A 15,845-nucleotide genomic window follows, 5' to 3' on the forward strand; every position below is an offset into this window, starting at 1 on the left:
ATTTATCACAGCGCAGGCGCAACATTTAATTTCACGGTGATCACAGTTGTTTTCAATAATTAACATCGCTAACGATCGGCGATGGCGGATCGCGTTTTAATCTCGAAAAACTCGACCCCCGCCAGGGCCAGCCATGTTCGGCGAGCGACGACATTATGAGCAGACGACAGACGCATCGTCTGCTACTAGCGCTGCTATGGCAACGGCCATTCATTCTTCGAAACGAATGCCATTGTCGAGCCTTCCACGAAAGCGGCCGTTTCCCCTCGCTTTTGGAATGATTGACAGGAGTGTGACGTAAGCGCATTTTGTGGTCCCGCCCCGGCGCAATAGCCACCGTGACGAAACGCGCGGGCGGCAACGAATAACGAGAGGGCAAGCGAGAGAACGGAAAAGCGAGCTGTTTGCGCGCCCGCACCCCAGGGAAGCGGAAAGAATGCGGCAGCCGCGACTGGCCGCGTTACCGGGTACCAAGGCGAGGGAACCACAAAGAAAGTGACAGCAGTGAGTTGCCGCGTCACCGGGTACCAAGACGAGGGTAGAGGAAAGGAAGCGGCCGCAGCGAGTGGCCGCGTCACCGGGCACGAAGGCCATGGATGCTGAAAGTAAGCGGCAGCAGCGAGTGGCCGCGTCACCGGGCACTAAGGCCAGGGAAGCGAAAAGAAAGCGGCTGCAGCGTGTGGTCGTGTCATCGGGCAAAAGGCGATGGAAACGGAAAGAAAGTGGCAGCACCGAGTTGCCGCGTCACCGGGAACTAGGCGATGGAAGCGGAAAGAAAGCGGCAGCAGCGAGTGGTTGCTTCACCGGGTCACCAAGGCCAGGGAACGCAAACAATGTGGCAGCAGCGAGTTGCCACGTCAGCGCATACCAAGTCGAGGGAAGCCGAACGAAAGCGGCAGCAGGGAGTGGCCTCGTCACCGGGCACCAAGTCGTGATACTCGTAGAGAGAGCGGCAGCAACCAGTGGCCGCGCAACCAGGCACCAAGGCCAGGTTATCGGAAAGAGAGCTGGAGCAGCAAGTTGCCGCGTCAGCGGGTACCAAGACGAGGGAGGCGGATAGAATGCTGCAGCAGTGAGTGGCGGCGTCACCGGGTGCCAAGGCGAGGGAAGCGGAAAGAAAGCGGCAGCAGCGAGTTGCCGCGTCGGCGCACAAAAGGCGAGGAAAGACGAAAGAAAGCGGCAGCAGCGAGTGGCCGCTTCACCCAGCACTAAGGCGAGGGAAGCGAAAAGAAAGAGGCAGCAGCGAGTTGCCACGTCACCGGGCACCAAGGCCAGGTAATCCGAAAGAAAGCGGCCGCAGCAAATGGCCGCGTCACTTGGAACAAGGTGATGGAAGCGGAAAGAAAGCGGCAGCAGCGAGTGTCCGCTTCACCGGGTACGAAGACGAAGGAGGCCGAAAGAAAGCGGCAGCAGCAAGTGTCCGCGTCACCCTGCACCAAGGCCAGGAAATCGGAAAGAAAGCGGCAGCAGCGAGTTGCCGCGTCACCGCGTACCAAGACAAGGGAGGCGGAAAGAAAGCGGCAGGTGCGAGTTGCCGCGTCGCCCAGTGCCAATACGAGGGAGTTGGAAACAAGGCTGCAGCAGCGAGTGCCCGCGTCAACGGGTAATAGGCGAGGGAAGCTCAAACGAAGCGGCTGCAGTGAATGGCCGCGTCACTGAGTACCAAGCCGAGGGAAGCCGAGAGAAAGCGGCAGCAGCGAGTGGCCGCATCAGCGGGCACGAATGCTAGGGATGCGGAAAGAAAGCGGCAGCAGTGAGTGGCCGCGTCACCGGGCACCAAGGCCAGGAAATCAGAAAGGAAGCGGCAGCGGCGAGTGTCCGCGTCACCGGGTTCCAAGGTGAGGGAAGCCGAAATAAAGCGACTGCAGCGACTGGCCGCGTTACCGGGTACCAAGACGAGTGAAACAGAAAGAAAGCGGCCTCAGCTGGTTGCCGCGTCACTTGGTACTAAGGAGAGGGAAGCCGAAAGAAAGCTGCAGTAGCGAGTGGCCAAGTTACCGGGTACCACGGCAAGGGAAGCGAGAAGAAAGCGGCAGCAGCAAACGGCCGCGTCACCGGGCACCAAGGCGAGGGAAGCGGAGAGAAAGCGGCAGCAGCGAGTGGCCGCGTCACCGGGCACGATGGCCAAGGATGCGGAAGAAAGCGGCAGCACCGAGCTGCCGCGTCACTGTGTACCAAGGAGAGGAAAGCGGAAAGAAAGCGGCAGCAGCAAATGGCCGCGTCACCATGCACCAAGGCGAGGGATGCTGAAATGAAGTCGCAGCAGTGAGTCGCCTCGTCACCGGGTACCAAGGCCAGAGAAGCGAAAAGAAACTGGCACCAGCGAGTGGCCGCGTCACCGGGCACCAAAGCGATAGAAGCGGAAAGAAAGCAGCAGCAGTGAGCTACCGCGTCACCAGGTTCCAAGGCGAGGGAACCGGAAAGAAAGCGGCAGCAGCGAGTGGCCGCATCACCGGGCACCAAGACGAAGGAAGCCGAAAGAAAGCGGCAGCGGCGAGTGGCCGCGTCACCGGGTTCCAAGGCGAGGGAACCGGAAAGGAAGCGGCAGCAGCGAGTTGCCGCGTCACCGCGTACCAAGACAAGGGAGGCGGAAAGAAAGCGGCAGGTGCGAGTTGCCGCGTCGCCCAGTGCCAATACGAGGGAGGTGGAAACAAGGCTGCAGCAGCGAGTGCCCGCGTCAACGGGTAATAGGCGAGGGAAGCTCAAACGAAGCGGCTGCAGTGAATGGCCGCATCACTGAGTACCAAGCCGAGGGAAGCCGAGAGAAAGCGGCAGCAGCGAGTGGCCGCATCACCGGGCACGAATGCTAGGGATGCGGAAAGAAAGCGGCAGCAGCGAGTGGCCGCGTCACCGGGCACCAAGGCCAGGAAATCAGAAAGGAAGCGGCAGCAGCGAGTGGCCGCATCCCCTGGCACGAAGGCCAGGGATGCGGAAAGAAAGTGGCAGCAGCTAGTGGCCGCTTCACTCAGCACTAAGGGTAGGGAAGCGAAAAGAAAGAGGCAGCAGCGAGTTGCCACGTCACCGGGCACCAAGGCCAGGTAATCCGAAAGAAAGCGGCCGCAGCAAATGGCAGCGTCACTTGGAACAAGGTGATGGAAGCGGAAAGAAAGCGGCAGCAGCGAGTGTCCGCTTCACCGGGAACCAAGACGAAGGAAGCCGAAAGAAAGCGGCAGCAGCAAGTGTCCGCGTCACCCTGCACCAAGGCCAGGAAATCGGAAAGAAAGCGGCAGCGGCGAGTGGCCGCGTCGCCGGGTTCCAAGGCGCGGGAACCGGAAAGGAAGCGGCAGCAGCGAGTTGCCGTGTCACCGCGTACCAAGACAAGGGAGGCGGAAAGAAAGCGGCAGGTGCGAGTTGCCGCGTCGCCCAGTGCCAATACGAGGGAGTTGGAAACAAAGCTGCAGCAGCGAGTGCCCGCGTCAACGGGTAATAGGCGAGGGAAGCTCAAACGAAGCGGCTGCAGTGAATGGCCGCGTCACTGAGTACCAAGCCGAGGGAAGCCGAGAGAAAGCGGCAGCAGCGAGTGGCCGCATCACCGGGCACGAATGCTAGGGATGCGGAAAGAAAGCGGCAGCAGCGAGTGGCCGCGTCACCGGGCACAAAGGCCAGGAAATCAGAAAGGAAGCGGCAGCGGCGAGTGTCCGCGTCACCGGGTTCCAAGGTGAGGGAAGCCGAAATAAAGCGACTGCAGCGACTGGCCGCGTTACCGGGTACCAAGACGAGTGAAACAGAAAGAAAGCGGCCTTAGCTGGTTCCCGCGTCACTTGGTACTAAGGAGAGGGAAGCCGAAAGAAAGCTGCAGTAGCGAGTGGCGAAGTTACCGGGTACCACGGCAAGGGAAGCGAAAAGAAAGCGGCAGCAGCAAACGGCCGCGTCACCGGGCACCAAGGCGAGGGAAGCGGAGAGAAAGTGGCAGCAGCGAGTGGCCGCGTCACCGGGCACGTTGGCCAGGGATGCGGAAGAAAGCGGCAGCAGCGAGCTGCCGCGTCACTGTGTACCAAGGAGAGGAAAGCGGAAAGAAAGCGGCAGCAGCAAATGGCCGCGTCACCAGGCACCAAGGCGAGGGATGCTGAAATGAAGTCGCAGCAGTGAGTCGCCTCGTCACCGGGTACCAAGGCCAGAGAAGCGAAAAGAAACTGGCACCAGCGAGTGGCCGCGTCACCGGGCACCAAAGCGATGGAAGCGGAAAGAAAGCAGCAGCATTGAGCTACCGCGTCACCAGGTTCCAAGGCGAGGGAACCGGAAAGAAAGCGGAAGCAGCGAGTGGCCGCATCACCGGGCACCAAGGCCTGGGAAGCGCAAGGAAAGCGGCAGCAGCGAGTGGCCGCGTTGCTGGGTACCATGCCCAGGGAAATGGAAAGAAAGTGGCAGCAGCGAGTGGCCGCGTCACGGGCACCTAGGCGAGGGAAGCGCAAAGTGGCAGCAGCGATTTGCCGCCTCACCGGGTACCAAGACGAGGGAAGAGGAAAGGAAGCGGCAGCAGCGAGTGGCCGCGTCACTGGGTACCAAGGCGATGGAAGTGGAAAGAAAGTGGCAGCAACGAGTGGCCACGTCACCGGGCACCAAGGCGAGGAAATCGGGAAGAAAGCAGCAGCGGCGAGTTGTCGCGTCACCGGGCTCCAAGGCGAGGGAACCCTAAAGAAACGGAAGTGCCGAGTGGCCGCGTCACCGGGCACCAAGGCCAGGAAAGCGGACAGAAAGCGGCAAGAGCGACTGACCGGGTTACCGGGTACCAAGGCGAGGCAAATGGAACGAAAGCGGCACCAGCGAGTTGGCGCGTGACGCAGTACCAAGGCGAGGGAAACGGAAAGAAAGCGGCAGCAGCAAATGGTCGCGTCACCGGGCCCCAAGGCGAGGGAAGCATTTAGGAAGTGGCAGAAGTTAGTTGCCGCGTCACCGGGTACCAAGACGTGGGAAGAGGAAAGGAAGCGGCAGCAGTTAGTGGCCGCGTCACTGAGTACCAACACGAGGGAAACGGAGAGAAAGCGGCAGAAACGAGTGGCCGCGTCACCGGGCACGAAGGCCAGGGATGAGGAAAGAAAGCGGCAGCAGCGAGTGGCCCCGTCACCGAGCTTACTAAGGCCAGGGAAGCGAAAAGAAAGCGGCAGCACAGTGTGGGCGCTTCATCGCGCACAATGCGATGGAAGCGGAAAGAATGTGGCAGCAGCGAGTTGTCGCATCACCGGGCACAAGACGATGGAAGCGGAAAGAAAGCGGCAGCAGTGAGTTGCCGCGTCACTGGGTACCAAGACGAGGAAAAGGAAAAGAAAGCGGCAGCAGCGAGTGGCCGCGTTACCGGTTGCCAAGGCAAGGGAAAAAAAAAGTAAGCGGCAGCAGCGAGCGACCGCTTTGCCAGGTACCAAGGCCAGCGAACGGAAAGAAAGCGGGAGCATCGTGTGGCCGCGTCACGGGGCACGAAGGCCACGGAAGCCAAAAGAATGTCGCAGGAGCGAGTTGCCGCGTCGGCGGATACCAAGGCGAGGGAAGCCGAAAGAAAGCAGCAGCAGCGAGTGGCCACGTCACCTGGTACCAAGGTGAGGGAAGCGCGAAGTGGCAGCTTTGGCTGGCCGCGTGACCGGGCTCCAAGGCCAGGAAATCGAAAAGAAAGCGGAAGCGATGAGTTGCCGCATCACCGGGTTCCAAGGCGAGGGAAGCGAAAAGGAAGCGGCAGCAGCGACTGGCCGCGTTACCCTGTACCAAGGCGAGCGAAATGGAAAGAAAGCGGCAGCAGGGAGTGCCCGCGTCACGGGCATCAAGGCGTGGGAATCGTAAAAAGAGTGGCAGCAGCGAGGGGCCGCGTCACCGGGCATCAAGGCCAGGTAATCAGAAAGAGGGCGGCAGCAGCAAGTTGCCGCGTTACCGGGTACCAAGACGAGGGAAACGGAAAGAATGCTGCAGAAGCGAGTGGCCGCGTCACCGGGTACGAAGGCGAGGGAAGCTGAATGGAAGCTGCAGTAGTGAGTGGTCGCGTCACTGAGTACCATGGCGAGGGAAGCGGAGAGAAAGCGGCAGCACCGAGTGGCCCCGTAACCGGGCACCATGGCCAGGGAATCGGAAATAGAGCGGCAGCAACGAGTTGCCGCGTCAGCGGATACCAAGGCGAGCGAAGCCGAAAGAAAGAGGGAGCAGCGAGTGGCCGCATCACAGGGCACCAAGGCCAGGTAGTCACAAAGAAAGCGGCAGCAGTGAGTTGCCACGTCACCGGGTACCAAGACGAGGGAGGCGAAAATAAAGGGAAAGCAGCGAGTTGCCGCATCGCCGGGTACCAAGACGATGGAGGCGGAAAGAAAACTGCAGCAGCGAATGGCCGCGTCACCGGGTAATAGGCGAGGGAAGCTCAAAGGAAGCGGCAGCACTGAGTGACCGCATCACTGAGTAGCAAGGCAAGGGAAGCGGAGAGAAAGCGGTAGCACCGAGTGGCCGCATGACCGGGCACTAAGGCCAGGGAAGTGAAAAGAAAGCGGCAGTAGCGACTGGCCGCGTCACCGGGCTCCAAGGCCAGGAAATGAATAAGAAAGTAGCAGCGGCGTGTTGCTGGGTCACCGGGTTCCAAGGCGAGGGAAGCGAAAAGAAAGCGGCAGCAGCGACTGGCTGCGTTACCGGGTACCAAGGCGAGGGAAATGGAAAGAAAGTGGCAGCAGTGAGTTGCTGTGCCACCGGGTACCAAGACGAGGGAAGAGGAAAGGAAAGGGTAGAAATGAGCGGCCGCGTCACTGAGTACGAAGGCGAGGGATACGGATAGAAAGCGGCAGCAGCGAGTGGCCGCGTCACCGGGCACTAACGCCAGGGATGCGAAAAGAAAGTGGCAGCAGCGAGTGGCCGTGTCACCGGGCACTAAGGCCAGGGAAGCGAAAGGAAAGTGGCAGCAGTGTGTGGTTGCGTCGTCGGGCAAAAGGCGATGGAACCAGAAATAAAGTGGCAGCAGCGTGTTGCCGCGTCACCGGGCACAAGGCGTTGAAAGCGGAAAAAAGCGGCAGCAGCGAGTTGCCGCGTCACTGGTTACCAAGAGGAGGGAAACGGAGAGAAAGCGGCATCAGCGTGTTGCCGCTTCACTCGGTACCAAGGAGAGGGAAGCGAAAAGAAAGCGGCAGCAGCGAGTGGCCGCATTACCGGGTACCAAGACGATAGAAACGGAAAGAAAGCGGCTGCGGCGAGCTGCCGCGTCATTGGGTACCAAGGCGAGGGAAGCGCAAAGAAAGCGGCAGCAGCATGTTGCCGCGTCGCTGGGTTCCAAGACGAGGCAGGTGGAAAGAAAGATGCAGCAACGAGTGGCCGCGTCACCGGGTACCAAGACGAGGGAAGAGGAATAGAAGCGGCAGGCAGTGGATGGGCGCGTCACTGGGCACAATGCGATGGAAGCGGAACGAAAGCGGCAGCAGCGAGTTGCCGCGTCAGCGGGTACCAAGACGAGGGAAACGGAAAGAAAGCGACATCAGCGAGTTGCCGCGTCACTCGGTACCAAGGAGAGGGAAGCGGAAAGAAAGCGGCAGCAGCGAGTGGCCGCGTTACCGGGTATCAAGACGAGGGAAACGGAAAGAAAGGGGCAGCAGCAACTTGCCACGTCACCGGGTACCAGACGAGGGAAATGGAAAAAAAAAGCGGCAGCAGCGATCCGCCGCGTCACTGGGTACCAAGGCGAGGGATGCTGAAACGAAGCGGAAGCAGTGAGTGGCCGCTTCACCCGGCACTAAGACCAGGGAAGCGAAAAGAAAATGGCTGCTGTGAGTGGCGACATCACAGGGTACCAAGGCTCGGGAAGCTCAAAGAAAGCGGCAGCAGCGAGTGGTCGCGTAACCGGGCACCATGGCCAGGGATTAGGAAAGAAAGTGGCAGCAGCGAGTGGCCGCGTCACTGGGCACCAAGGCCAGGTAATCGGAAAAACAGCGGCAGCAGTGACTTGCTGCATCACGGGGTACCAAGACAAGGGAGGAGGAAAGAAACGGCAGGAGCGAGTTGCCACGTCGCTGGTACCAAGACGAGGGAGCGGAAAGAATGCGGCAGCAGCGAGTGTCGGCGTCACTGGGTACCAAGGCGAGGGAAGCGCAAAGTGGCAGCAGTGACTGGCCGCGTCACCGGGCACCAAGGCCTGGGAAGCGCAACGAAAGCGGCAGCAGCGAGTGGCCGCGTTGCCGGGTACCAAGGCGATGGAAGTGGAAAGAAAGTGGCAGCAGCGAGTGGCCGCGTCACGGGCACCTAGGCGAGGGAAGCGCAAAGTGGCAGCAGCGATTTGCCGCCTCACCGGGTACCAAGACGAGGGAAGAGGAAAGGAAGCGGCAGCAGTTAGTGGCCGCGTCACTGAGTACCAACACGAGGGAAACGGAGAGAAAGCGGCAGAAACGAGTGGCCGCGTCACCGGGCACGAAGGCCAGGGATGAGGAAAGAAAGCGGCAGCAGCGAGTGGCCCCGTCACCGAGCTTACTAAGGCCAGGGAAGCGAAAAGAAAGCGGCAGCACAGTGTGGGCGCTTCATCGCGCACAATGCGATGGAAGCGGAAAGAATGTGGCAGCTGCGAGTTGTCGCATCACCGGGCACAAGACGATGGAAGCGGAAAGAAAGCGGCAGCAGTGAGTTGCCGCGTCCCTGGGTACCAAGACGAGGGAAAGGAAAAGAAAGCGGCAGCAGCGAGTGGCCGCGTTACCGGTTGCCAAGGCAAGGGAAGCAAAAAGTAAGCGGCAGCAGCGAGCGACCGCTTTGCCAGGTACCAAGGCCAGCGAACGGAAAGAAAGCGGGAGCATCGTGTGGCCGCGTCACGGGGCACGAAGGCCACGGAAGCCAAAAGAATGTCGCAGGAGCGAGTTGCCGCGTCGGCGGATACCAAGGCGAGGGAAGCCGAAAGAAAGCAGCAGCAGCGAGTGGCCACGTCACCTGGTACCAAGGTGAGGGAAGCGCGAAGTGGCAGCTTTGGCTGGCCGCGTGACCGGGCTCCAAGGCCAGGAAATCGAAAAGAAAGCGGAAGCGATGAGTTGCCGCATCACCGGGTTCCAAGGCGAGGGAAGCGAAAAGGAAGCGGCAGCAGCGACTGGCCGCGTTACCCTGTACCAAGGCGAGCGAAATGGAAAGAAAGCGGCAGCAGGGAGTGCCCGCGTCACGGGCATCAAGGCGTGGGAATCGTAAAAAGAGTGGCAGCAGCGAGGGGCCGCGTCACCGGGCACCAAGGCCAGGTAATCAGAAAGAGGGCGGCAGCAGCAAGTTGCCGCGTTACCGGGTACCAAGATGAGGGAAACGGAAAGAATGCTGCAGAAGCGAGTGGCCGCGTCACCGGGTACGAAGGCGAGGGAAGCTGAATGGAAGCGGCAGTAGTGAGTGGTCGCGTCACTGAGTACCATGGCGAGGGAAGCAGAGAGAAAGCGGCAGCACCGAGTGGCCGCGTAACCGGGCACCATGGCCAGGGAATCGGAAATAGAGCGGCAGCAACGAGTTGCCGCGTCAGCGGATACCAAGGCGAGCGAAGCCGAAAAAAAAGGGAGCAGCGAGTGGCCGCATCACAGGGCACCAAGGCCAGGTAGTCAGAAAGAAAGCGGCAGCAGCGAGTTGCCGCGTCGCCGGGTACCAAGACGATGGAGGCGGAAAGAAAACTGCAGCAGCGAATGGCCGCGTCACCGGGCAATAGGCGAGGGAAGCTCAAAGGAAGCGGCAGCAGTGAGTGACCGCATCACTGAGTAGCAAGGCAAGGGAAGCGGAGAGAAAGCGGTAGCACCGAGTGGTCGCATGACCGGGCACGAATGCCAGCGATGCGGAAAGAAGGCGGCCGCAGCGAGTGGCCGCGTCACCGGGCTCCAAGGCCAGGAAATGAATAAGAAAGTAGCAGCGGCGTGTTGCTGGTTCACCGGGTTCCAAGTCGAGGGAAGCGAAAAGAAAGCGGCAGCAGCGACTGGCTGCGTTACCGGGTACCAAGGCGAGGGAAATGGAAAGAAAGTGGCAGCAGTGAGTTGCTGTGCCACCGGGTACCAAGACGAGGGAAGAGGAAAGGAAAGGGTAGAAATGAGCGGCCGCGTCACTGAGTACGAAGGCGAGGGATACGGAGAGAAAGCGGCAGCAGCGAGTGGCCGCGTCACCGGGCACTAACGCCAGGGATGCGAAAAGAAAGTGGCAGCAGCGAGTGGCCGTGTCACCGGGCACTAAGGCCAGGGAAGCGAAAGGAAAGTGGCAGCAGTGTGTGGTTGCGTCATCGGGCAAAAGGCGATGGAACCAGAAATAAAGCGGCAGCAGCGAGTTGCCGCGTCACTGGTTACCAAGAGGAGGGAAACGGAGAGAAAGCGGCATCAGCGTGTTGCCGCTTCACTCGGTACCAAGGAGAGGGAAGCGAAAAGAAAGCGGCAGCAGCGAGTGGCCGCATTACCGGGTACCAAGACGATAGAAACGGAAAGAAAGCGGCTGCGGCGAGCTGCCGCGTCATTGGGTACCAAGGCGAGGGAAGCGCAAAGAAAGCGGCAGCAGCATGTTGCCGCGTCGCTGGGTTCCAAGACGAGGCAGGTGGAAAGAAAGATGCAGCAACGAGTGGCCGCGTCACCGGGTACCAAGACGAGGGAAGAGGAATAGAAGCGGCAGGCAGTGGATGGGCGCGTCACTGGGCACAATGCGATGGAAGCGGAACGAAAGCGGCAGCAGCGAGTTGCCGCGTCAGCGGGTACCAAGACGAGGGAAACGGAAAGAAAGCGACATCAGCGAGTTGCCGCGTCACTCGGTACCAAGGAGAGGGAAGCGGAAAGAAAGCGGCAGCAGCGAGTGGCCGCGTTACCGGGTATCAAGACGAGGGAAACGGAAAGAAAGGGGCAGCAGCAACTTGCCACGTCACCGGGTACCAGACGAGGGAAATGGAAAAAAAAAGCGGCAGCAGCGATCCGCCGCGTCACTGGGTACCAAGGCGAGGGATGCTGAAACGAAGCGGAAGCAGTGAGTGGCCGCTTCACCCGGCACTAAGACCAGGGAAGCGAAAAGAAAATGGCTGCTGTGAGTGGCGACATCACAGGGTACCAAGGCTCGGGAAGCTCAAAGAAAGCGGCAGCAGCGAGTGGTCGCGTAACCGGGCACCATGGCCAGGGATTAGGAAAGAAAGTGGCAGCAGCGAGTGGCCGCGTCACTGGGCACCAAGGCCAGGTAATCGGAAAAACAGCGGCAGCAGTGACTTGCTGCATCACGGGGTACCAAGACAAGGGAGGAGGAAAGAATGCGGCAGGAGCGAGTTGCCACGTCGCTGGTACCAAGACGAGGGAGCGGAAAGAATGCGGCAGCAGCGAGTGTCGGCGTCACTGGGTACCAAGGCGAGGGAAGCGCAAAGTGGCAGCAGTGACTGGCCGCGTGACCGGGCACCAAGGCCAGGAAATCGGAAAGAAAGTGGCAGCGAAATGTTGCCGCGTCACCGGATTCCAAAGCGAGGGAAGGTGAAAGAAATCGGCAGCAGCGACTGGCCGCGTTACCGGGTACCAAGGCGAGGGAAGCACAAAGAAAGTGGCAGCAGTGAGTTGCCGTGTCACCGGGTACGAAGACGAAGGAAGAGCAAAGGCAGCGGCAGCAGTGAGTGGCCGCGTCACTGAGTACCAAGGCGAGGGAAACGGAGAGAAAGGGGCAGTCGCGAGTCGCGGCGTCACCGGGCACGAAGGCCAGGGATGCGGAAAGAAAGCGGCAGCAGTGAGTGGCCGTGTGACCGGGCACTAAGGCCAGGGAAGTGAAGAGAAAGCGGCAGCAGCGTGTGGTGGCGTCATCGGACACAAGGCCGTGGAAGTGGAAAGAAATTGGCATTAGCGAGTTGCCGCGTCACCGGGCACAGTGCGATGGAAGCGAAAAGAAAACGGCATCAGCGAGTTGCCGCGTCACTCAGTACCAAGGATAGGGAACCGGAAAAAAGCGGCAGCAGCGAGTTACTGCGTTACCGTGTACCAAGGCAAGGGACGCGAAAAGTCAGCGCCAGCAGCTACTGGCCGCGTTATTGGGTACCAAGACGAGGGAAATGGAAAGAAAGCGGCAGCAGCGAGTTGCTGCGTCAGCGGATACCAAGGCGAGGGAAGCCGAAAGAAAGTGGCAGCAGCGAGTGGCCGCGTCACCGGACACCAAGGCCAGGTAATCGGAAAGAAAGCGGCAGCAGCGAGTTGCCGTGTCGCCGGGTACCAAGACGAGGGAGGCGGAAAGATAGCGGCTGTAGCGACTGGCCGCGTTACCGGTTACCAAGGCGAGCGAAATGGAAAGAAAGCGGCACCAGCGAGTTGGCGCGTAAGTGGGTACCAAGGCGAGAGACGCGGAAAATAAGCGGCAGCAGCAAATGGCCTCGTCACCAGGCACCAATGCGAGGGAAGCACAAAGAAAGTGGCAGCAGTGACTTGCCGCGTCACCGGGTAACAAGACGAGGGAAGAGGAAAGGAAGCCGTAGTAGTTAGCGGCCGCCTCACTGAGTACCAAGGCGAGGGAAACGGAGAGAAAGCGGCACCAGCGAGTGGCCGTGTCATCGGGCACTAAGGCCAGGGAAGCGAAAAGAAAGCGGCAGCAGCGTGTGGTCGCGTCATCGGGCACAAGGCGATGGAACCAGAAAGAAAGTGGCAGCAGCGAGTTGCCGCGTCACCGGGCATAAGGCGATGGTGCTGCGGCGAAAATTTGCGCCTCGCCAGTCAGTGTTTTTTGATTTCACTGTAATTCTTCAGGCGATCCTTCTACTCCCACCCGTTGCCCATCATCATGGCTGAAGCGGTGGCGTTCCAGTAGTGACGGTGGCGGCTCGGTCCGCACGCTCTCGAGCTGCCCCGTGCGCCACCTTGTTGCCGGCGAGCAAAGTGGTGTGGCCGGGCGCGCATACAATGTAAACTTTCTTATTCTCGGTTGCTCCCGCCAGTGGTTCTCATAACGACTCAGGGGAGATGCGGCCGTTGGCGCTGTTGCGAATAACGTCTCGGAGTCGCTGAATACCATCTCGGTGTCGGTGGCGGAGACCAATATGGTGTCGACCACCGCCGAGACCTCCTCTGCCGTCTTACGTGCACTGTGCATGCCTTGCCGCTAGTCTTTGAAGCGTTCTCGTGATCGGCCACCGCTGCCGCGAAGCTGCGCCTGCACGCGTCAAAACCGCACACTGGAAATATTTTCTAAAACAGATTCATTTAAAGTTCACTATGGCAGATGAAAAATTGGCTGCAGGCACTATTGCATGCGGGAGCGAACTCCACAGTGCAAGTGTACGCGGAAAGAACGAAAACATAAATACATTAATACGACTTGGTAGGCCCCTATTTTCTTGGAATTGTCGCGTCTCTTAGACTGATAATGAGGTGGTTTTAAATATCTTCTTATCGATTCCTGTGTTACTGCTGTTAATGTTGTGTAAAAAGTTTAATATGATTATTTTTCTTCGTGTGGACAGCAACTTCCACGCTAGATTTTACCTGGTTTAGAACCTCTAATTTTGTAGTCGCAGATGCCCGTGACGAATCTTGCAGCCCTTTTCTGAACCCGCTCTAACTTATCTTCAAGAACTTTTGTGAAGGGGTCCCATGCTGCGCAAGTGTATCCTAACACCGGCCTAATATTTGTAACATACAAAGCTTCCTCCAATGGTTTGGACGCAGACTTGAAATATGCGCTATATTTACATAACATTTGACATAACAAGCTTTAGCGCTTGTTATGTCGATGTGGAATGTCCAGTCTAATGCCGCAGTTAAAGTGACGCCCAGGTATTTGACGTCGTCAACGTATTGTACTAAAACATCATTTCGGGAGTATGAACTGGGCACCTTCTTCTTCTTGTTCGTAAATTTAACTTGATAACACTTTGCTACGTTCAAATCCATTTTTCATTTAGCACACCAGGAACTAATTTTTTCAAGATCAAGCTGCAACATACTCGTGTGTTCGGCACATGACACAGGGTGCTACACAACGCAATCATCCGCATACAGTCTGATATTTGAAACACAGCCTTCACTTAAATCATTGATAAATATGAGGAACAGCAACGGCCCAAGGACCGACCCTTGAGGCATACCTGATAAAACACTAACCATTCTCGACGTCGCACCATTCTGAACCACGTTTTGCTGCCGTTCATACAAATAATCTTTAAGCCAACCGTAAAGTGAATCGGGGAGGCCAAGAAATGACAGCTTGTGCAAAAGTAAGTCATGCGGAACTACATCAAACGCCTTTCGAAAATTTGCAAAAATAGCATCTATCTCTTTACTATTGTTAAAGCCGAGTGCAACGTCATATATGAATTCAGTAAGTTGAATGGTAGAGGATAATCCCATGCAAAATCCATGCTGGGTCGGGATGAAAAAAATATGTTCACGAAGATGCTTAATAAGACCAGAGTAAACAACATGTTCTAGTGTTTTGCAACAAACAGATGTCAAAGACACCGGTCTGTAATTGCTTGCCATATCACGACAACCACTTTGAAATGTAGGAGTTACATTGGCTATTTTCCAGTCACTAAGTAATTTATCAGGATTTATTGACTTGGTAAATAACTCAACAAAGATAGGAGCAATACTGTGGGAACAGCACTTCAAGACGTGATTTGATATACCATGCGGACCATGAGCAGAATGAGGAATAATGTGACACAACAGAGCCATAATTCCAGCCTCATTTAAAACGATGCCATGCATTTGAGGTAATTGTTCCTGTAGTTCAGGTATCGAAGCATGACGACACGCGGTGGAGATGGAGTGAAAATATTCGTTAAAGCAATCAGCTTTTCTTTGTCTCATCATCACACATATCACTTTCATGCAGGAGAGCCGGAACGCCAATACTGTCTTTTCTGTTACTTTTGACATATCGCCATACCGTCTTAGGATTAGATCATATTTTATCAGCTAGCAACGACAAGTACGTTCTTTTTGCTGCCTTTAATTCTTGTTTCAAGTTTTTCGTTAGAGTTCTAAGCTTGTCATATAAGTCCTGACTTGGTGCTATCTGAATGCCTTGTATTCTCCGGCCTTTTTTCTTATTGACAAACGCTGTTCTTTGTTAATCTAAGGTTTATCCATTCTACGTCTAGATGATATCACTATTGAGGGAATGTATTTAGCGACCAAAGACAGGATTTTCCCTCTGAACATAGCCCATAATTTTTCTATGCTGTACTGACTGCTGTATTCCAGCAATACTGGCAGGAATAAGTGTAACTCTTCATCTATGGCATTATAATTCCCCTGTTCACACATAAAAACATTTGTCGGGCAATTCTTACTAACCTGTAACTTCTTGCACACTATTGTTGCATTTACGACCTCATGATCACGGATTCCTGGTGCTGCCGTAACTGCTTCAACTAAATCATTGTTGCTAATCAACAAGTCCAACGTACTGTCTTTAGCTGAACCGTAACGCGTTGGAAAATTTACAATCTGAGCAAGTTCATTGTTCCGCATTAGTTCAATGAAGGCCAAGTGAAGTGCCGAGGCCCTCGTCGCTACAGGATAGCGGTCACGCCATACAAGTTCAGGCATGTTAGAATTGCCCCCAAGTAGAATAGTTTCCGATGATAAGACCGACACTGATCGTGCAAGGCTGTGAAATGGTTCTACGCTTGTGGCCGTTAAAGCGATTCTATGATGGTGGCCTTTAAAGCGATCCCACCACAAGGCTGTTATCACCAGAAACCAATATTCTGCACCAAATACATTCTGAAGAAACATCACTGTATAACGGTACACTTCTGATTCGGTCATGTACAAGAATGAAGACACCTCCTCCCTGGTGATTACGGTCTCTTCGATAAGTTATGTATTCGGATGGAAACACTTCACAATCCGATATGCCATGGTCGAGCCACGATTCTGTCCTGATGGAAATATACTCTTGTGAAATGTGCAGAAGGCTAGAGAATACGTCTGTTTTATTCTTCAGGCTCCTGC

At 57.0% G+C, this 15,845-nt stretch overlaps 1 protein-coding gene across 1 annotated transcript; it reads left to right on the top strand.

Annotated features, from left to right (window-relative positions):
- Nucleotides 1-3,092: 3,092 nt before the first annotated feature.
- On the top strand, nt 3,093-4,636 carry LOC139051548 (uncharacterized). The gene is made up of 2 exons (XM_070528517.1): nt 3,093-3,423; nt 4,347-4,636. Exons 1-2 carry the CDS (start codon nt 3,093-3,095, stop codon nt 4,634-4,636), a joined length of 621 nt encoding a protein of 206 aa, XP_070384618.1.
- Nucleotides 4,637-15,845: the final 11,209 nt, after the last annotated feature.

The sequence above is a fragment of the Dermacentor albipictus genome, unplaced genomic scaffold, assembly GCF_038994185.2.
Source record: "Dermacentor albipictus isolate Rhodes 1998 colony unplaced genomic scaffold, USDA_Dalb.pri_finalv2 scaffold_12, whole genome shotgun sequence".
Lineage (NCBI taxonomy): Eukaryota > Metazoa > Arthropoda > Arachnida > Ixodida > Ixodidae > Dermacentor > Dermacentor albipictus.

Coding starts and splice junctions, on each gene's coding strand:
- LOC139051548 (XM_070528517.1), top strand. CDS start 3,093: ATGGAAGCGGAAAGAAAGCGGCAGCAGCGAGTGTCCGCTTCACCGGGA. Junction 3,424..4,346: donor GCGAGTGCCCGCGTCAACGG/GTAATAGGCGAG, acceptor TACCATGCCCAG/GGAAATGGAAAGAAAGTGGC.